This window comes from Lissotriton helveticus, chromosome 3_2, assembly GCF_964261635.1.
Source record: "Lissotriton helveticus chromosome 3_2, aLisHel1.1, whole genome shotgun sequence".
Lineage (NCBI taxonomy): Eukaryota > Metazoa > Chordata > Amphibia > Caudata > Salamandridae > Lissotriton > Lissotriton helveticus.
Genome location: NC_136062.1, coordinates 394,495,743 through 394,517,328, shown reverse-complemented (window position 1 = coordinate 394,517,328; position 21,586 = coordinate 394,495,743). Strand labels below are relative to the sequence as shown.

Genomic DNA, 21,586 nt, shown 5'->3' with positions numbered 1-21,586 from the left:
GAAGTTGCCTGGGTAAGGTCAACTGTCACAGGAACAGACCCTGAGGCTTTTCCTGTGTCAGACATGACTCTAGTGTGGTGTAAGTGATGCACCTACCTACACTAAGTGTTTCCCTACTGTACCTTGCTAGTGAGTTGTAGTCAGGGTGTGCTAATCCCTTTTATCTACAACTACTAAGTTCAGTAGAACTTAAATATGCTAAGCTTTTGATTTATATGTACCTAGAGGTACTTGATGTGATCTTTCAATTTGATAAAAAGATTGCAATGGTAAAACAAACAGCAAGCTCAAATCCGCACCGCTGCTCACCAATGTGAGAAGTTGGCCTGATATATGATGTTTCCAATTCTGGAACCACCTTGTATCAGTCCAAACAACCCTTGTGGTGTCTGGTTGTAAGTCAACCTTATTAGAGAAGCTATCCTAGGGGTAGCATGGACTAAGCAGCCTTAAAGGCTTAACTTAAGAGGTCGTGTTAAGCAAACTGTTTTACCACATACAATCCTGTAATATCAAATGAAAGGACACCACACAAGTATATATTATAAAAATATATGTATTTATTACTAAAAAAAACACCCAGTATTCTTTATGAATAAAGGGGCACAAGCGTTAAATCAAAAGCACAGTATAACATACAAAGTTGCACAATTTTGGATGAGGCCAAGGGGCCACTCAAACCATATACTAAAAAAATGGTATAAGAGAGACCATTCGATCAGTGGTTAGGCCTAGGGCCTAGGGAATCGCTGGGAGCAGTCGGGACAAGCAATGCTGAAGTCGGGAAAAGCCCGCGGGATTCAGGTGCAGTGCAGAAAGTGCACGCATGCATCAATGTTAACCAATGGTGCGTAAAAGTTACAAAGTTAGAGTTTAAGAACACTTCCGCTGAACCTAGAGGAACAAAACTTAAGTCACAGACCCTAGAGGTGTGTACCAGTGTGGGAACACCGGCGTTGCAATGTTACCTCACCCACAGGAAGTGGGTGCACAGGGTCGAAGTTGAGTCGGGTTTCGTCACGCAGGCTCTTGGTGCTTGGAGCTGAAAGTGTTGCAGGCGAGGTGAAGAAGTGTCCGGTGGAGTCCAAGGGTGGACTCAAGTCGAAAAGTACCTGAAAGCAGAGGGGACGGAGTCTGGGTCACTCAGCAGTGACCAGGGTGGAACCAGGACGGAACCAGGCAATGTCGGGCGCAATCAGGTGGTTGTCGAGGAGCTTCTCTCCGCTGTCAAGTGGGCTTTGGGGCATCTACGAAGTCCAGGAGCAGGTCAGGATCTGTCCCACGCAGGCTCTCGCCGTCGGCGCTGTCGGCTTCAAGATTGGAGCAAACAACACTTGGCAAAAGCAATCCACGCGGAACTGAAAGATTGCTTCTCACTCGGACCAGGAGCGTCAGAGTGGGGGCTCCTTTTCAGGGGAGCTGGTGCAAATCTGGAGCAACCAGAATCACAAGTCGTATTTCAAGTTTCGTCGGCACAGGGGCCACAAGCCAGCTGGCAAGGGATGGGCCAACGCATTGAGCCAAAAGAAGCAGAAGGGCCCAACGCAGCACTCGTCGAGTGTGGAGGACTGAACTTCGGTGCAAGAGTGGCTCAGGGTTGGGGCTTCTCAAACCCCGTTGTACAGCTTCGAGGGTCACTCGTGGGCTGCACGGTCAGCGTCTCGTGGTCTTTTCAAGATGGCGTGCCCCACGCTTCCGGTCGCCTCCACGGGTCTCAGCTCTGCAGGGACTGTGGATCGGGCTGTTAGAAGGCAGGCAAGCTTGATCTCGTCGATCTTTGTCGCTCGAGTTCCGGCGGGAACTGTAACAAAGCAGATGTCGATGGCTGGATGGTGGTTGTTTGCACAGGGTGGTCACTCCTTGACCACAAGGGAGATTCTTCAGTCTTCTACGTTGAGTAGGATGTCGAAGGGTCCAGAGTATCGTTTCTTATGTTTCATCAGGATAATCTGAAGTGCATTGGCACTGCTCCCACTCGTATTCGAATCTGGGGGGCTGGATTACCTGCTAGGTCCCCTCCTATGGGTGGGACCCAGGAAGTGGGTGGATACACCCCCTTCCTTTGATCCTGGCCGCGCTGGGGCTGGAGTGCCCCAGAACCGGTTAGGCCGGATTATGCAAGGGGCAGCCTGGTGCTCGCCATGCAGTGTCTGGTTTCTTTCAAACCTCCTTGCTACAATCCACTATCTCCTGTCAGGGGGGTTGTAACACCACCCTGCGACTAGAAACCCTTTGTCCAGGCCCCTTGGGCTGAGTTTCGGTCAGCTTCAGGGGGTCAGACTCGTGTCTGTGGCAGAAGCATCCATTTTGTGGATCTGAGGCCCTTTTAGAAATTAACCGCGTTTAAGTAAAGTAACATGTCTTACCCCTCTAGAGGGGTGGAATGCTATCCCCGTCGCCAGAACTGGCGAGGGGATAGTATTCCAAATCGTATGACACCGTACACGACATGTTTTGATAAAGCCAAACCAAAGTTGCTATATAACCGCGAGGATTATAATGCACTTAATAGTATATGGTATGGCATTATCCTGAAACAGCTTAGGGATTTGTTCCCGACGGCTGGAGACAGGCTCAGCTCATGCTAGAGCTCCATCTCACATTAAACCACGCACTCTGCCTCCAGGTTTGATAAGGCCTTCCATAGGAGTGACTCACAGGTTTATATGTGTCCAGATATAGGTTTAGATATAGGTATACTATATCTAAGCAAGAGGTGATTACACCACCTTGCCCCAGCTGAGTGCCAGTTGTGGCAATTTAAGAACCAGCCAGGGGTGGCAAAAGATATGCTGCAGCCCCTGGTAGGCCTTGGTGGCACCTATGCCCTGAGCACCTATAGTGCATGGTACAGGGGCTAACAAGGAGTCCATTTCCAATTATGGTATGTACCTAAGGTACATGGAATCCATTTTACAGAGAGAGCAGATAGCCTGGGGCCTTGATTAGCAGGGAACCAGGCCAACTAAGTCAAAAACCAGCTAAACACAAGGCAACAAATTTGGGGTAACCATAGTCAGGTAGCCACCTTCCTACACACCCCCACCTGCCAAATACGATCGTCCAACCAAGCCGTCGCCGCGATTCCAGGCATCCGAAGAACCACCATGGGAGGAAGATCTTTCTCCTACTTAGCGGCCAAAACCTGCAACTCCCTCCCCACCCACCTCCGTCTTACACAGAACCACCTCTCCTTCAGAAAACAACTCAAAACTTGGCTGTTTGATAAGTAGAGAACCCCTCTCCCTCAAGCGCCTTGAGACCCTCTGGGTGAGTAGTGCGCTATACAAATTCCTGACTTGACTTGACTTGACTTAGCTGCGCCATTTGAGGATAATGAGTGGCAGGAAGCCATCATGCAGATGAAATCGAGCAATGCTCCCGGCTCACATGGCCTACCCATCGATTTTTACAAATCATACATTGATCAGCTATTGCCCATATTGAAAGAGGTTTTTCTCGAGGCATACCAGTCGCAAATTCTTCGGCCGTCGATTAGGGAAGCCCTCATGACGTCATTGTTAAAACCAGCCAGACCTGCAGACCGGTGCGAGTCTTACAGACCCCTGTCTTTTTAAACACAGAAACGTAGATTCTCGCTAAGCTATTGGCCAACCACCTTTGCCTTCTCCTGGATAAGCTAGTCCTTCCTGACCAGGCGGGATTCATACCTGGCAGAGCGACGTCCCATAACCTTAGAACCTTGTTCTCCATATTACAGACGGTTGATCCCAAATTGGCACTTGTGGCAGTCTTTTTAGATGCCTCCAAGGCTTTTGATTCGGTGGAATGGGACTACCTCTTTACTGTTTTGCAATGCATGGGACTCCCTATAGGATTTCTTTCCTGGGTCCGATTGTTATACACTTCATCTACATCGAGAGTCTTGATCAAAGGGCACACCTCATCATCTTTCTACCTATCCCGCGGCACTCGTCAGGGATGTCCCCTCTCTCCGGCCCTTTTTGCCCTTGTAATGGAACCATTGGCAGCAAGGATTAGACAACATTTCAATCATGTAGGTCTTCGCTTTCTCCTGCGTCCTGTTCTGATCTCCCTTTATGCAGATGATGTCACCCTCTATTTTAAACACCCTAGTCAGAATTTGAATCCACTCATGCGTGAGTTTGTTAAATTTGGAGGCTACTCTGGCATTAATATCAATTGAGCTAAATCGCAAATTTTCTGGCTGACCAGTGCTGCCTCTCCCTTTGAAACTGACTATCATATTGTGTGGTGCGACAACAAGGTTAAATTCTTGGGGATCCGCGTTACAGCAGACCGGGAGGAGCTCATGTGCCTTAATTATTTTAATTTTATTTTCAAGGTTTTATATAGCGCGAACAAGATCCTTACAGATATCAGAGCGCTTTACATAGAATGAGAAGACAGAAACAATGTAATACAGGGGAAAGAGAAACAGTTAAATAGTATTTACACAGTTTTAAGTTCAAGTGAGTTTAGCCAGGAGGATCGATTTGACTTCTGGGATGCATCCTTGTTGGAGAGAGCTGTTAATGATTTTGGTCCAGAGCGGTAGAAGCCATGGGATAAGATCCTTTACAGCATTAGCAGGTAGAGGGTACGAGAGGTGATAGGAGGCCTTTAGGGTGCACAGGATCTTGCCTATGGAATCTTCTGTGTAGGTGTCAAAGGATGACTAGGACGCATTGTTTTTTAGTTTGATGGGGGTTTTGCTGAAGGGGCTAGAGTATAGGTTTAGGTCAATGAGGAGATCATTCTTGATGTTGGTTGTTTTTAAATTGAAGAAGGTAGAGAATTCTTCACAGGAAGGTAGGGTGTTGGATGTGTCCAGTAATCTTTGTGGTTCGTCCTTGGATTGCGTTTTGATTAGTTCAAAGAGTTTTTTTGGTCGGTTTTTTGCTTGGTTAAGTTGAAGGCTAAATAAGTCGGCCTTTAATCGTTTGATTTTCCTGAAGTAAGCGTTTCACTTTTTCTTTGGTGCATTGAGGTGAAAAACTGAGGGGGTAGATCTCCAATTACGTTCAGCTAATCTCATAGCTCGTCTGTCATCGTTGAGCAGACCGTCGTACCATGGTTTAGAGATTTTGGAGGAGACTCTGTTTAACTGAAGGGGTGCAACTTCGTTGACCATCGTGGTCATTGATTTGAGGTAATGATCGGTGAGCGCCTGAACATCGTTGTTTCTGGTGGGGGGAAGGAGAAGGTTGTAGCTGGGTGATGGTACGGAGTTGGGATTGAGTTTCTTCAGGTCTCTTTTCCAGGTCTTGGGTTTGGTGGATTGGGCTGGACAAAGTTTCACATATTCATTGATGAAGAATGTGATAATGTGGTGGTCAGACCAGTCACAGGGTTGGATTGAGTCTAGTTGGGTGGCATTACCTTTGGAGATGATGAGGTCCAAGATAGAGCCTTTGTCATGAGTGGGGCTGTTGCAGATTTGGGTGAGGTCTAGGGTGTTGAGGAAGTTTTTGAGACTGTTGACCACCGAGTCATTGTGATCATTCCAGTGAAGATTGAAATCACCAAGGAATATTTGTGTAATTTGTCGCCCGAGTTCGTTGTGATCATGTCCATGAGGTGTTCAGTGATGGGGAGGCTGTCTCCTGGTGGGTGGTAAATGATATGTAGAGAGTAAACTGGATTGCCCTCACTGTTGACGTCGAGGCATATGTGTTCACAAGAGGAAAAAGTAGGGGAGATGGCTTTAGTTACTGAGAGGTTACTCCTGTGAATACATGCTATACCACCTCCTGTCCTGCAGGCCCTGTCTAATCTGATGATGTGATAGTTAGGGGGAACTAAAATGTCAATGAGTGGGGAGGAGGATTCTATTAACCAGGTTTCAGTGAGTATGATAAGGTCTAGATCACATGCGATTATGAGGTCGGCTATGTCCGATTGGTGTCTAGGGGCAGATCAACAGTTAAGTAGTGTGCATTTTAGCCGTGGGGTGATGATGGAGGCGGAGGGGGCCCAAGTGAGGGTGACTTTTGTGAGATTATTAGAGATGGTGCCTCTATTATTTTGAGTAGGGGGCGTGTGAGGGTTGGGATGGATAGTAGGGATGGGGAGGTGTGTGGTGGCTGTGCGGGCCATGGGGGTGGAATCATAGGAGTGTAGGAGGGCACGTATGTCATACCGTGTCAATGTATTGATGCATCGGAAAGGTCGGGTGGAAGAGCTATGGGCAGGGATGGAGGTCCAGAGAGGAGGGTTGTGTGTGTATTAGCATGTAGATGGGGTGGGGTGCTGGTGGGGTAGGTGGGTACCGGGTAGAGAAGGGTGTCTAATATGATTTGTAAATAGCTCTTTGAATGTTTGTAGCTCGTCTTTAATTTGGAAGAGGGTGGTCATAATCTTGTCCAGAGTGGAGTTAGGGAGGGTGGTGGTGGGGATGGTAGAGCGAAGTAAAAGTTGAGGAGATTGGACTCTGTTTGGTGTGAGACCTGAAAGGGGCCGGGAAGGAGTATGGGGCGGAGGTTGGTAAAGAGTTTGGTATGTGTTAGGCGTGGATATAGAGGAAGTAGGGGCATGTGAAGGAGGGAGAGGATATGGTTTAGGAGTTTCCATGTTATGTTATGTTATGTTAATTTCGATTTATATAGCGCCAAATCACCGACAGGTCTCTTAGCGCTTGCTTTGGGAACCCGTCCTGGCTTTCCCTGCGAGATAACCCCTACTGGGCATGCCCAAGGTGAAGACCAGGCATCCCATCGCAGTGGGGCCGTAGTGGAGATGAAGCAAGCTATTGCCCAGAGTTGCAGAGTGTGAACCCATGATTCGAGTAGGCACCGAGGCAAGAATTATCGAGTCCATGGACATTTTGAGCTCAAGACCCTGCCGCGTCGGGAATTGAACCCTGGTCCCGGGTCTGACCTCTGCATCAGAGTCTGCCTCCTCTAACCAGTGAGCCACACTTCTCCATGGTGGGTACTTGTGTGGTTACACTGACAGTGTATGGGAGGGGTAACAAGGAGTGGGTGGTGTGGGAGGAGGGGGGAATGGGGGTGGTATAGGATGGGGGCATATTGGTGGTATGGGGTGAGGGGGGAGTAGAGGTGGGGGAAGTGGGGGTGGTAGTGAGGAGAGAGTTAGGTGTGAGAGGAAGGGGGTGGTGATGTGCGAAGAGAGGGGGGACTAGGTGAGAGAGGTGGGGAGGACAAGATGTGAGTGGAGGAGGGGAGACTGGATGTGAGAAGAGGGGGGATGGTGATGGGGGAGTGGGGACTAGGTGTGAGAGGTGAAAGGGTGGTGATGTGAGAGGAGGAGGAGGAGGAGGGGGGACTAGGTGTGTGCGGAGGGGAAGGGGTGAGGGCGGTGGGGGGAATAGGTATGGAAGGAGGAGGGGTGGTGACGGAGGAGGGGGGCTAGATAGGAGAAGAGGTGGGGTGGTGATGTGAAAGGAGGAGGAGGGCTAGTTGTGGGAGGTGACGGGCTGGAGATGTCGCAGGAGTAGGGTGGACTAAATGTAAGAGGAGGGGGGAGGTGATAGAGGAGGAGGGGCTACATGTGAGGGTTGGCGGGGAGGTGGTAGGGGAGGGGGGCTAGATGTAGCAGTGGGAGGGGTGGTGCAAGAGGAAGAGGGGCTGGGAGAAAGGAGAGGCTTGAATACATGCTCTTTAATAATATGAAATATGTTATCAAATAGGTTAAGACTATGATCCGTGGATTGAATGAGGATAGTGCCGTTATTGTAGATAGTGATGGTTGCTGTGGCTTGGAAGAGTTGTGATGATGTAATAGACATCCGAAGACTATGTGCGGACTTCTTCATGGAGGAAGTCATGAGTAAGGATGGGAAGGCTTTCCTCCATTGTGCTCTACGTTTGGTGTAGAAGATGATGTTGGTAGTTGTGGGTCCAAATCGAGGTGAGAAATAAGGATCTGCAAAGGGGGTTTCTGGGTGGGATTTCAGCAAGTTGTGTTTGAAGGTTTTGGCTGATTTTTTTGTGAGCTTGGGGGGGTAAATGAATTTGTATGTGTGGGTGCCTGTGACTTCCATTGTGAGAAAAGAGGTCTATGTAGGGTGAATGTGTGGTATTGTTGTGGATAGGTAGTGACTGTAGAGAATGAGAGTAGGATGCCTGAGGAGGGACTAGCCTAGGACTAGTCAGGACTACACTAAGATGGCCGACACCTTGGGGAGGAAAGAGAGTGGCTATGTAGGGAAGTAATAGCTGAAGGGAATGTATATAGGGCAGTAACGGCCGAGGAGGGTGTGATTCGGAAGCCTGCGGTGGGACTAGTCTAGGACAGGTTTAAGACTAGTCAAAGATGGCCGACACCTTAGGGAGGAAAGAGAGTGGTAGTGTAGACCTTTGTCTGTTTCTATGACAGGAGAGAGCCAGAGTTGTCCTATCTCTATTTCATTAACTTTCGTGGAATGAGGAGAAAAAGTCCTGTTTCTATGATAGAGGTTTTGAGGTGGAGGGTCCTATTTCAATTTCTAAGTCCCTTTTCACTTGCAGTGGATTTGGGGAATAAAGTCCTATGGCAGTTTTGATGATCCAGTAGGGCAATGATTTAAACAGGGCTGCGAGATGGTCAGTGGATGGGGGAGGTGAAGTAGGAGATGTTTATGGCCACAGCCATTTTGAGAAACAAAGCACAAAAGTCATGATACTCCTGGGGATAAATAAAAGCACAGCCATTTTGGGATACAGCAGGGGAAATGTTTCTTCTGTGAGTGTTCAGCAAAAAGAGAGGGGGGGAGAAAAAACAAGAGAGGCAGCAGGATAGTAACAAAAGTGAAAATAAAAATAAACAATAATAAATAATATAAGAATGAAAATGTCAATGTAGATAGTACCTTGTAGACGTGGGGGATGGGCGGACCGGAATAACAGGCGGGGAGGCCGGATATAATGAGCTATGATCAGAGGTTTTTATTGAAAAAGTCCTGGACAACGTCAGATTGGAATGAGTGCTGGTGTATGGGTTCCGGCGGAATGTGTAGGGCGGGGTTGCTGGGATGACGATCTGGCTCGGTGGGGTCGTTGTGGATCAGGTCTTCTCCTCCGGGGTTGGCGCAGTCTTCTCTGACGCCAGGTACTGGGACTCCTCGGAGGCTTGGAAAAAAAGGAGAGAAGTGTATAGGGCTTTAGTCCTGGCAAAAAGGACTTCGGAGCACTTCCACGTGCCCCGCCGCAACTCTCCCGCGAGTTGCGGCCGCTCTCCAGCCACCTCCTGAGGACGCCACCAGTCTTCACTCCAGACGTCCTCCTCCTCGTCCTCGCTTCGGTCTTGACGCTCTGCTCCGCTCACTGTCGGTGGTTCTTCGCTTCCCGCTGTCTCCTGCCACGAGTCTGCTGCTTGGAACGGCTCTCCTTCTCTCCCGATGATTTTTCTACCTTCCGGGTCGTTGTCCGGACTACCACTTCCGGGGTCAGAGGCGGTCGCTTCCAGGTCATCAAAAGGTGTCCCACTTCCGGGGTCGCGGGATATCGCTTCCGGTCCTCCGGGCTCTGTTGTTGGTGTCGGTTCCTGCAGGGAAAGAAAAAGAGAAGGAGTCCTGGGTGACCGGGACGTTATGTGACCGGGCGCGGGGGACAGAGCCCCCGCGCTCGGACGTCGCTGCAAGGAGGTAAGGGCCGCTTCCTCTCCACATACCTTTTTGAGGGGAGTTCTACAGTTCCAAGGGTCGCTGCAATGATGGACAGGCAAGGCTGATGCCAGCCCAGCAGAGAAGCTCCGTTGTTGAGCTCCAGAAATGCACCGCTATGAAAATGCAGGACTTCACCTGGAGGGCGGAGTTGCACAGTGAGAGCGCTGTATTTCCATCTCCATTACAGTGTAAATAGGCACCGTGTCCTTCTCCGTTGTTAAGTAAAAATAATGCATCGCTATGAAATTGCGGGACTTCACCTGGAGGGCGGAGTCTCGTTGACTTTGTAGGCAGGCACCATGTCAAGACCGCTGAGCGAGGCCCCGGGCACCTAGGACAATGGTTAAGCAGCGACCTGAAACGTTGCGGAGCTCCCACTGTGGTGGAGGGGAGCAACCAGAGAGCAGGCTCACTGTGGCGGGGAGACTCCTGACGACTTGGACATCGCGTCGATCCTGAGGGATAGAGGATCGACCTACGAGCCGTGCACTGTCAGTAAAGAAGACTCCGCAATGCTAGGATGGGCCATGGGGAGCGGAGCGGTCGTCGGTGGGTTAACTATGGTTGTGCAATGGAGCATGTTACTGGTTGTATTACACGATGGATAGCGATGCCCTTGACTATGGCTGGTCGCATATCTCTCATAAAAATGGTAATACTTCCTTAATTTCTTTATTTATTCCTCCTGATCCCGGTCGTCATTTTTTTAACACTCTCCGATCAGAACTGATTAGACTAGTCTGGGGTGGTGAACAGCCCTGCATCCAATGGGACATGCTTGCACGACCTTATGCGCAAGGTGGCTTCGATATACCAAATTTTGAATTATACTACACAAGCGCACAAGCGCACTACGCGCATTTCTGATTTCATTCCTCTCGGTAAACCCCACATGTCGCCACTGAACATTGGCTTGCGGACCCTATTCCACTGGATGGCTTCTTACTCTCTGATGCTGAGGTCCGAGGGTGTTGTCCTACCTCTGTGGACTGCATCTTAGACCATACGACCGCAACCTGCCTTAATTCCCCTTTTCTCTCCCTCACTTATCACCCAGAGATGACACTACTGCAGGAAGGCATATTTAAGAAAATAGCGCGCACTCACAATATGCAAACCTGGGGAGACTTATATGTCGAGGGCGAGTTCTGTACCATCCAACAGTTATGTCGGGATCCCCCTCCGTCTACAATGGACACCTTCCTGTATGCTCATTTACGTCATGTTGTGCAGGCATATCACTCTACGTTCCCTTCTGAACCAGCTACCTTGATGCAGCTGCATCATATCTTGCTAGCAGAGTCTGCTTCACATTTAGCATCTACACTTTACCACACCTTGTATGTAGATAATGAGTACCAGCCATGTGCTCATGAGTTAAATGGGGGGCAGAGTTGGACCAGGAGCTAACGGATTAGCAGGGGGCGTACTGTTGCAAGCAGACAGTGCAGGTCTCCTCGAATAGCAGACTCTATTATACACTACAGATTCCTCCATCGTAGTTACTATACCCCAGTATGACTCCACAGGTATGGCCTGCGTGACTCAGATAGATGTGATAGATGTCGGGCAGAACATGCAGATTTTTTACACCTGGTGTGGGGGTGTCCCGGTGTGCTTGATTATTGGCACAAGGTTCTCACGGCCCTGGATTCCATGACTTCAGCACCTATATCCAGATCGCCTCTTATCACACTCCTAGGGTATTCTTAACATATTCCTGTCCCGTATAGAAAATTTGTATCCTTTGGTTTGGTGTTGGCTAAGCGCAGAGTGGCCTTCAGGTGGGGCTGCAGAAGAGCACCCAGATTTAAGGAATGGCTAGACAATATGGTCCTTTGGTAAGATGAACTTTGCACATACACTAATTACTTCCTCATTCCTCACTGCCCCGTGATATCTGGGGCCCGCTGCGGTCATATCTGCTAGAGCACCCTGTCGCTGATGATGTACCGTAAGGTCTTCACAATTGGAACATTTTAAGATGTTGTCCCTTCCCCTGACATTACCATTTATAGAGATATTGTATGTTTCAAATGACTTTTAATATCTATTGCCACCCATTTACTCTAAATGTTGCAATTCTCCAGTAGATGATTGTATTTTGATGCAGCCTCTAATGAAATTGTATTTCTTTTGTACGTATCAAAATATTGCTTGTATCTTGATGACGGAAGTTTAAATCAAAACTTAATAAATAAAAGTTTAAAAAAAGAATGCAGCCTCCAATCATGAAAGGTACTTGCTAATGATTGAGCTGTCAAGTTCTTCTACCAGTTAGAGCACTACACAACTAAGTACCTTGAAGGTAAAACTGTTAAGCTAAAGTCAGCTCTGGGTTCTCTGGCTCCAATACTTGACTTCGATCCTTTTATAACTGACTCGTGTTGAACAATAGGCTTACTCAAACTGAAACAGCTATTAAATGAGAATGTGCAATTGTCAAATTTTAATTTTGACGTAACCTATTTAGCTTTCAAGAGTTCTATAAACAAGTATGTCCAGTACAAAGGGACAAAATAAATCTACTCATATTCGTTTGAGGTCCCGCACAGATTTATTTATTAGGGACTTCATTTTAAGACTCCATATTCTAGTCGATATTTCCTGGTGATCTGGTTATTATTTATAGCTTAAAATAGTCTCAAAGGAAGATAGATGAGTATATAATTTGTATACAATGTGGTTCCCCTTTTACTTCACTGTGTAAATCATTTCTAATACAGTAAGAGACTCATGCTCCCTTTTGTTTTGTAAATGGGTGCCAGCTTGGACTATGGCCTTAAAACTTATTTTTGTACTTCCCTCATTCGAAATCACATTCGCTATTTATCAATTTGTAAAGGGTGCCTTTTACTAAACTTTCTAAAATTAATATCATACCTGACCCAAGAGAACTTTGATTGCTGCTGTTTTGTCCTGATTTTAGTCTTTCATTCTTGCAGCTGCGTGTAATTTTGGTTATAATTATATTAATTTTCTGCTGTTATTTGAGTTTTTTTTGATGCATTTAGTGAATTTTTGGAAAATTCGGTGTTATGAATTTTACTGAATCATAAGTCCTGCTACTATGACACAATTATTTACTGTCCTGTTTATTGACTGTGCACTATATAGATCTCTATCTTACTTTTAGAAAAAAACTAAATACTGTGCAAATTAGTGATGTCAATATATTGTGCTGCTTTTAATAGCACTGGATATTTAGGATACCTGAATTACGTTGAGGGGCGCTGCTTTTAAATATAATGTCTGTGTGCACTTGAAGTGCATTTCAATGACATTTGATCTTAGAAATCAAATGATATTAAATATTAAAAGAAATTAGTAATTGTGGGACTTACAGAGCATAGTGAAATATTCTGCAACGGCCTAGTGCCCACCAGTGGCATATTGCGGGCCCTGCTGTCATGGTCATATTGTGGGCATCCCTTGCATCAGATGTGATGCATGGGTATTCAAGGCAGAATCTACATAAGTGACACAGTAACACAATTGAGTACTTGAGGAAAACATACACTGATATTTCAGCAATAATCACGTAAGGCGTGGGTGGAACTTGTGGAGTTTTATTCCATGGAATTCTGAGGAGTTACGTGAAAACTCTGTGAGATTCCGTGCAGTTCCTCCAATTTAGTAATGTAGCACCAGTAGAGTGAGCAGTGCTGAAAAATCTGTGGGAATGCCACCATGTGGTGCGACAAACGTTCAAGATGATTTTGCTGCCCCTCGAGTAGAAAATCTACTCGAGAACCTACTCTACTCTGACCGAAACCGCATGCGACTGCTTGTGTTAGAAAATGATGCGAGGAGATGCCAAATCTCGCTCACATTTCTGGAGCCCTGAGGGGAAAAAATCTGCCACTGCGAATTTGGCGACATTTGACCGGACCTACGCCTTACAAGAGTAACGAAGAGTCTCCAAAATCCTCCAAGGAATAAAATATTGCACCAACTCCTAAATTAAGTATGTACAACAAATGAGAATAAGGTGTTTTAGGACAACATTGTTTTTGTTTATGAAATGAATATGCTTTTGGTTTGGATAATTGAGCTTATTTTTTCCAATTTGTAAAGCTTGTATTTATTGGAGACAATGTTTGTGACAAGCTAAATCTTTGAATAGACAGATTGTGTTTACATATATATTTTTTTAAAGCTATATGCTTAAAGATTATACTAAAGGTATAGGCACTACTGTTGTTGAGACACAATCCTGTAAGATTGCTGCAACAGTATAAACAAAAAAGGTTCCACTACTTGAAAGATAACACTGTGGCGTGAGCTTCCAAAATACGTCTATATCTGCTGTTTAGGGCCTGGGATGTTGAGAACCCCCTAATTACCTGCTTCTTTCAAGTAGTTTCTTAGTGATAGCATATGACCCAGTATTGTAGTGGGAAGAGTAGAAGTGTAAAAAGTTGCTATAAAATTGATGTCGCATGAAAATTTAATTGCTGAATAACATAAGATTGTTTTTGCTATTTAATAGGAATATTCTGCTGCAGCTGATAGATACCCTTCCGGTCTTAGCAGCTTCGCACACCATGAAATTATTGGGTTATTTCATAAGAACCCATTTAGATCCTATGGATTTTTACCACACAGATGTACATTTAAAACTGCAAAATATACTATTTGGCCAGTTTTCATCGGTGTAAGTAGCCCCTTCTTCCCTCTGGAGGAAGTTGAACACAGCCACTTGGCTCACTTCGTGCTATTTGGAATCGCATTTGGCCCCACCCCTTTCAAACATCCGTCACCACTCGCTGTACCTTGTGTAGTTAGCGCTCGTTGCCATAACTACTGCCTCTAAGAGAAAACAAGAGATTCTTTTAGAGGTGTAAAGTGTAGGACAATTAGTCAACCCTGTGATGCCCGTCAGGGTCAAATGGTTTGTGATGTCACTTGTGCAACACCTGCCACTTTAATGAATCAACCTCTGTGAAAGGCACTAAGTGCAGATATGCATTACAGGACGCAAGGCTGAGGAAAAGAAACACTAAACCAAAAATAATCATCCACATTTTATTCTATTATATTGATCCTACCTTAGTATGGATTTTGGCCATCTGCTTTTCATCAAGACTGGACTGTTTGTAGACCCTGTTCTTGTACCGAAACTGCAAAACAAATGAAAAGTGCATTAGTTTTCTAGGAACCCGTAGCAGCCGGTAGATTTGTCGACAGCGCGTCCTCTGCTTCCTGGAGACGGTGCCACATGGCACAACGTTCGGGCTCGGTCGTCAATATTTCATGCCTATTTTATCGTAACAAGCTTCTGCGTCATTAAATATGCTGTTTAAAATCATGCTGCATTTTTAAAATGTACAGTTTCAACACGCTAGAGATTTCTGACTGGCCTCTTTCGGGAACATTAATGGGCTACAACAGAATGCATGGGGGTTACTCTAGCGTTCTTAAAGGCACAGGCAAGGCGAATGCCCCACTTACAAAATGCTGTTTACTTACTGTTTATAGCGCAACGAGTGACTTATTTTTGAAATCTGTGATTAAGGAACAAACGTGCAAGGGTTTTCCTCCCTCTGCCTGGGAAAACATTTAATCTGCACCTCTGCACTTTACATCCATCAACACAGGCAAAGAACTGACTGATCATGTCTGTGAAACAGTGGCGGCTTCTGCGCTAAGGCGGAGGAGCGTCGTCCCACTGCTTCAGCTGCAAGCTGAATACAAAAAATAAGATGGTAATAACTTTTGTTAATATCATTTTGCTTTTTTGTATTCAGCTTGCATCTGAAGCTCGGTGGGCGGGGCTGGGTTCCCAATGTCACAGGGGGAGGAGTGGTGGTAGCACCTAAAGTGCGCATGACACTTTGACTGACCCTCTCGTACTGGCCAATGCGCCATACGCACTCTGCATATTCTCCGAGCAGGCTGTATAACAGCCTCAGTGGAGAACACGCACAGCCTGCCAGCCCCTGCCTGAGCCCCAAACCACAGTGTGATTGGTAAGGGGATTCTTGGAGGCTGTGTGCTTCCTGTCGGGAGGAGGACGGAGAAAGAAGAGGCAGGCCAGGAGTAAAGTGGTCAGTGATATTTTTTTTTATTATTCCCTCCTCCTTCGTTCCCCGTTTCATCCCCACCACCCACCTGCAACCATCCACCCCCTGCCGCCTCACCACCCCTGATCGATAGCCGCCACCACTGCTGTGAAATACATGTACAAGTTGACTTCCATACCATGTGTGAAGGCCCGAGGAGAGCTAATCGGTATGGACACGGATAACAAAGTTATTACTCTGGGAAACATTATTCTGAAAAAAGCAAAAGCACACTTTTCTGCTGAGAAAATATATGCACTGTACAGCTTCTTGGCAGGGAGTAATCTGAAAGCGGAAGGAGAGTACAGGCTCAGCCTCCTGAGTGGCCGGCAGGTCAAGAATATGGTGACTTGCCTTACTCTTAAAAGGTGAAAGAGTGAAAGATCGCTCCTTTTAGTCCACACCTGCCCTCGGCATACGTGCAGTTGCCCTGCATCAACAACCACCTAAGATTTCACAAACCTCCAACCTCGCCACCAAATCCTGGAATGACCTCGCCCCGCCACCTTCGCACTGCCCTTTCTCTGAAGGACCTTAGGAAGCAGCTCAAGACCTGGCTCTTCAACCAAGGCAGTGCCTTTGCATTGATAACTTCCAGATCAGGTTACTGCAATAGTTTGTATGCAGGATCCTCAAAACAAACTATCCAGAAACTTCAGGTGGTACAACATGCATCTAGAACTGAAACGTCCTCACCGATCAACAGCCTCAGCAGCTCTGAAAGCTTTACACTGGCTACCAGTGCATAAAAGGATCCTCTACAAAATTCTATTATTCACATTCAGTACCAACAGATCTATTGGGCTAAGATATCTAATGGCCAGATTCACCTACTATACTAATAAAAGGACCCTGAGCTCTTTCCATGCTAATCTTCTGAAGCCCCTTTCTGTCAGACGCAAAACTGGAGGAGGTAAATCTTTCTTAGTTCTGGTTATTAAGGCATGGAACCAACCTCCCAGTCATTTAAAATGTATTGATCTGAAGTAATTTTTAGAAAGTAGTTTGAAGTCTTTGCTTTTTTTCTGCCACTGATTCGCACTGCTACTCGCTCATTCTCTGATTTATTATCCTCTTTTGGTTCACATTTGCTTGATTGAGTCATTTCATGTTCTGCGCAGCGCCAGGATGCTCCTGTGGGAGTGGCAGGGTGCTTTACAAATCTTTAATTCATTCATTCATTTCTTTGTGACAGTTTTTAAATTGTTCTCTCTCTTCTGCTTTCCCGTTTATGTGCTTTTCTCTTTCTTGCTCTTGGGATTTCCCAATCCCCAAAAATGAGTGCTGGGCCAACTGGGAACCACCAGCTCAAATCAAACACTGGAAAATGGAGATCACAGAGGATTAGAGGACAATCCATGAAGTAGAAATTGAAGGGAAAGAAGAAAAGGTAGGAGAAAATAAGAGTAGAATGGTGAAAAAAGTATAGGGATATGTACAAGATAGGATAATATCTAAGAAAGATAGGAAGGAGATATAGGTGAGAGAGAAATAAGATAATGAGCAAAATTAGATATGGATGAAATAGGGAGTCAGCACAGACTGGCAGGAATGGGAAGAGAGACGAGTAGGGAAGGAGATAGGGAGGGTGAAAGAGAAAGAATGATAGACATGATGTAGCTGTAAATAAACAAGCATTTGTAATGCTATCAGTCTCGCCCTTTGGACCTTATATGTATTTAGCTATGCAGTAAATTAGCCTGGGTGCTGAAACATCTACTGTTCTTTAACATGGAGGGAAAGTAAGCACCAAACTTTGTGACACACCAGGTATGGGAATACATGGCGAGAAATATTGCCATTCAGCGGGAAATTGTATAGTCCAAAGCTCTGTTTTTAATTTTAAAAAAGTGCCTTCGGTGGTCATATCACTGAAAATACAAGATTTGAAAAAAAAATATTTTCTACGGGTGCTCATGGAAGACCATTACTATGGATTGAAATCTAGAGAATTCTAAAGTGATTCTGGTATTGTACTGACCTCTGTTGGTCGTTTACTATCAAGACAGCCAAATAGAGGCAGTTGCCAGAAAATTTTAAAGAAAGAAAGTCCCTCAACAGAAAGTAATTCTGTTATTTTACTGACTTCAGCTGGTCGTTTTCTATCAAGACAGTTAAATAGAGGCAGCTGAACAGAAAAAAGTCCCTAAGCGGTAGCAGACAAATCCTAGGGCTCATCTCCAGAGCCCACAAAGTACATACACATATAACTATATATTAAGTATATACTAAAGTATATACTAGAGGTCTTGAATGCTCGACCTAAAAAGAGTGAGAGGATTGTGAGATTAAAGGGAGATAGAAGAGAGACGGCTAGGATGTACATAGGAATGTGAGGAGAGAAAATAAATTAGATGTTGGGGGAAAGAAGGAGGAAAGGAGAGTAGAGGATAATGGGAAGCAAGGAGAAGAGTAGAAGAGGTGAGAAAGTTGGTAAGTAGATATGATGAGTTAGAGATGTGGAATAGAGGGGGGAGATAGAGAGTGGAAGTCGATAGGATGAGTAGAGTGGTAGGAGGAAGGGATGAGATACGAGCGAGGTTGAGACAAAAAAGAGAGAGCAATGCCATAGCTTTCATTACTGCTGTAGGTGCCATAGCACTGGCACCCAGGCGTGCAAGGTACTCACTCTAGCACCATAATGGATAGCCTAATACTGACTGGGGGCAGTGGACCCATTTACCTTTCTTCTATACGGTATAGTGCTCCCCTTGCCAAACTAGTTACTTCCATGCTGAAGTGGAGGGACCGAAAATGCTACATCTTGCATGCCTTTATACCCTCATTGCCAAACCACTACTTCTAGGCCTCAGGGGCAGTTTGGCAATAATGTTAGCAAGCTTCATGGCTGTCCTCAGTCACTAAATGCTTCTGCATACATATCTCTTATTTCAGCTTATAATATCAGTAAATAGCGTAGTGGAACAGAAAGGCTTACTCTTGTAGGGTGTGAGGTAGAATGTGCATTTCAGGCAGCACACAAAATAAATATAATGTCCATACAGTATCATTATTTGCAAAATAGTTATCCAACTGTAATTCTACTTAATGAAACAATCTCATACAGTTTAGTACCTACTGTGGCATTAATAATTGCTCTGAGAATCTTTATTACTGTGCAATGTCTCTTTCAGCTAGATTCATCAAGCCGAAAACGTCTCGCAAAGGGCCAGATTCTGAGAATCTGGCCCTTTGCGAGTGCAATTTTTGCATTTGGGATTCATCATCCCAAATGCAAAAATCGCTAATTGCGAAATCGCATATTTGCGAGGAATTGCATTTAAGGAATCTCTATTTGAGATTCCTTAAATGCAATTCATTAACCATTTTCTATTTGCGAATTCGCTATTTCTGGCTGCTATTTACCACGAAGTCAGACTTCATGGTAAATAGCGAAAACTCAGAAAAATGCACTTTAGTGCATTTTTCTGAGTGGTATGTTACACACACACATGTCCTTTGGACATGTGTGTGCGCAACATCTGGCTACATTTGCTTTTCAGGGGTGCTACAGGGTGTCCTTTGGACACCCCTGGCACCCTTGAAATCGCATCCTTATTTGCGATTTGCTAATCGCAAATAAGGAAGATGTAGGAATCGCAATATTTTTTGCAATTCCTACATGAATCCCGTTTTGCAAGTCCTTAATAGCGATTCCTTAATAATCGCTATTAAGGACTCACAAAACGGGACAATGATGAATCTAGCTGTAGGTCTATTATTCAGTCATAGTTATCAATAGTATCATTATAACGGATAATCCTATTTTGCAGTCAATCAAAAACGTCTGTTTTATAAGCATTCCTAAATCATAGCCCAGTATCTGGATTTATTCCATAATATTTAATCATATCATATTGTTGGAAATGGCTCTTTTTGAGGGTCAGCCCTAAACCTTTTGCTTTTCCTTCCTACTCACTCTTCCTGACCTGTTTTTGTTAGCTACAGGACTGTGTGCACTTTACCACAGCTAATCAGTTCTAAAGTGCATATGCTCTCTGTGTAAATGATGACTATAATTGGTTATCCATGATACGCATATATGGTTTACTGGTAAGTACCCAGTAAAGTACACTAAGTTTGCTAGGGCCTGTAAATCAAATGCTAATAGTAGGCCTGCAGCACTGATTGTGCCACCCACATGAGTAGTCCTGTAAAGGTGTCTCAGACCTACCATTGTAGTGTTTGCACACACAGTTTTAGGCTGCCATGTCAACCTGGCAAGTACACCCACTTGCCAGGTCCTACCATTCCCATTTCTTACATGTAAATCTATGTAAAAGGTAGGACATGTGCTGGTGTGTTTTACATGTCCTGATAGTGAAATATTGCCAATTTAGTTTTTCACTATTGAAAGGCTATCTGTCCAATAGGCTAACATGGCAGTTACTTTGTAACATCTTATAAGTATACATTTGCATTGAGACCAGAAAGGGAAATACAGCTTAGGCTCGCTGAACTTAGAATTTAATAACACATCTTTTTAGGCAGATAGTTTTTAAACTCTGCTTGTGAAAATGCGCTTACTAGAAAGTAGGCATTTTCTTTTTTAACCATTCTGTGTGCTTTTACTGTTTTGTGTATTCACTGCCTGTTTCTGGAGTGACAGGGGCTGGGTATTTGCATTCACTGTAGTCAGCCACAACTGGGGGTTGAGGTGTGTCCTGCCTTTCCTGGGTGACTCATAGCTGAGCTGTATAGACCTTGACTGCTTTTATAGTGCTGGGAGGAGATATCACTAGTACCTGAATTGTCTGTGTCTGCTCTGCACAATGCTGGTTCCACCTCCTGTAGTAAAACTGGGACAGAGAAGGCAGAACTAGCTTGGAATGAGCTCAGAGACCCTTGTCACAAATAGTAAATGGGATAGAAGTATTGGACCTTTAACCCAAGAGAAAAATATAGCTTCTTGACTAAAGAGGAAACTTTGCCAAGGAAACTAGCTGGAAAGTTGTGAGGAGTACTGTCCCTTTGATGTGTGATGTGTGGGATTGCCTGAAGTTGCTGCATCTGCCAAGGAAAAGACAAAGACTAGAACTTTGCTGAGAAATCTGCTTGAAGGAGAATCTTGAAGGGCTTGTGTGTGCTGGTCTCCTGTTCTGAAGTCTCAGGGACATAAAGAGTTCACCACCAGCTCCCCTGGACCCTACTGCTGGGAGTACTGACCTGCCAGAAGGTAGCTATTCCAGCTTTGGGCCTCTGGAGGTTGTTCCTTCTGCTGGGAGCTGTAAGAAACCTAAAAGAAGCAAGAAAAACAATCTCTAACGCTGTCAGTGACACCTCTATCATGCTGCTTCCTGCACTGAGGCCAGGGGTACCGTTCGTAAAGAACACAATGCACAACCTGCCTGCACCGTTGCTCCGATGCCCTATGACGCCTGCAGACATCTGCAGTTATCGGCCTGCCCGACGCCAGCACCAACGCTATTGCCGCTAGCGCCTGCGTCCCATTGGAGGAGTGTGGCTCAATGGTTAGAGCGGCAGACCCTGATGCAGAGTTCTGGCCAGGGACCAGGGTTCGATTCCCGCCTCGGCGGGGTTTCGGGCTCAATTTCCTCGGACCTGTTAATTCTCGCCTCGGTGCCTATTCTAATCACGGGCCCCACGCTGCAACTCTGGGCAATAGCTTGCTTAGCCTCCACACCGGCCCCAACAGCGCTAAGGATGCCTGGCTTCACCCTGGGGGTGCCCAGGAGTGGACACTTCACAGGGAAAGCCAGGAGGGGTTCCACAGCGGTATGAGTATCAGCGCCAGGAAACCGCATAGGCGACACCGCAAGGTGACCATCTGGTGACAGTGCGCTCTATAAGTACCATGACATTTACATTTACATTTACATTGTCGCAGAGACGATAACCACTGAGGGTGACTCCACAAGTCTTTGACTATGCATCACTTCACTGGAACCAATGCCTCATTGCTGATGCAACC

At 45.7% G+C, this 21,586-nt stretch overlaps 1 protein-coding gene across 2 annotated transcripts in view; it reads right to left on the bottom strand.

Moving 5' to 3' along the window:
• SHANK2 (SH3 and multiple ankyrin repeat domains 2) overlaps positions 1–21,586 on the bottom strand; it is a 3,078,421-nt gene that overhangs the window by 1,909,886 nt on the left and 1,146,949 nt on the right. For both annotated transcript variants that reach the window (XM_078684305.1, XM_078684307.1), the window contains one exon: positions 14,641–14,712. In XM_078684305.1, the coding sequence (XP_078540431.1) occupies positions 14,641–14,712 (72 nt within the window). The remainder of the gene's footprint in view (positions 1–14,640; positions 14,713–21,586) is intronic.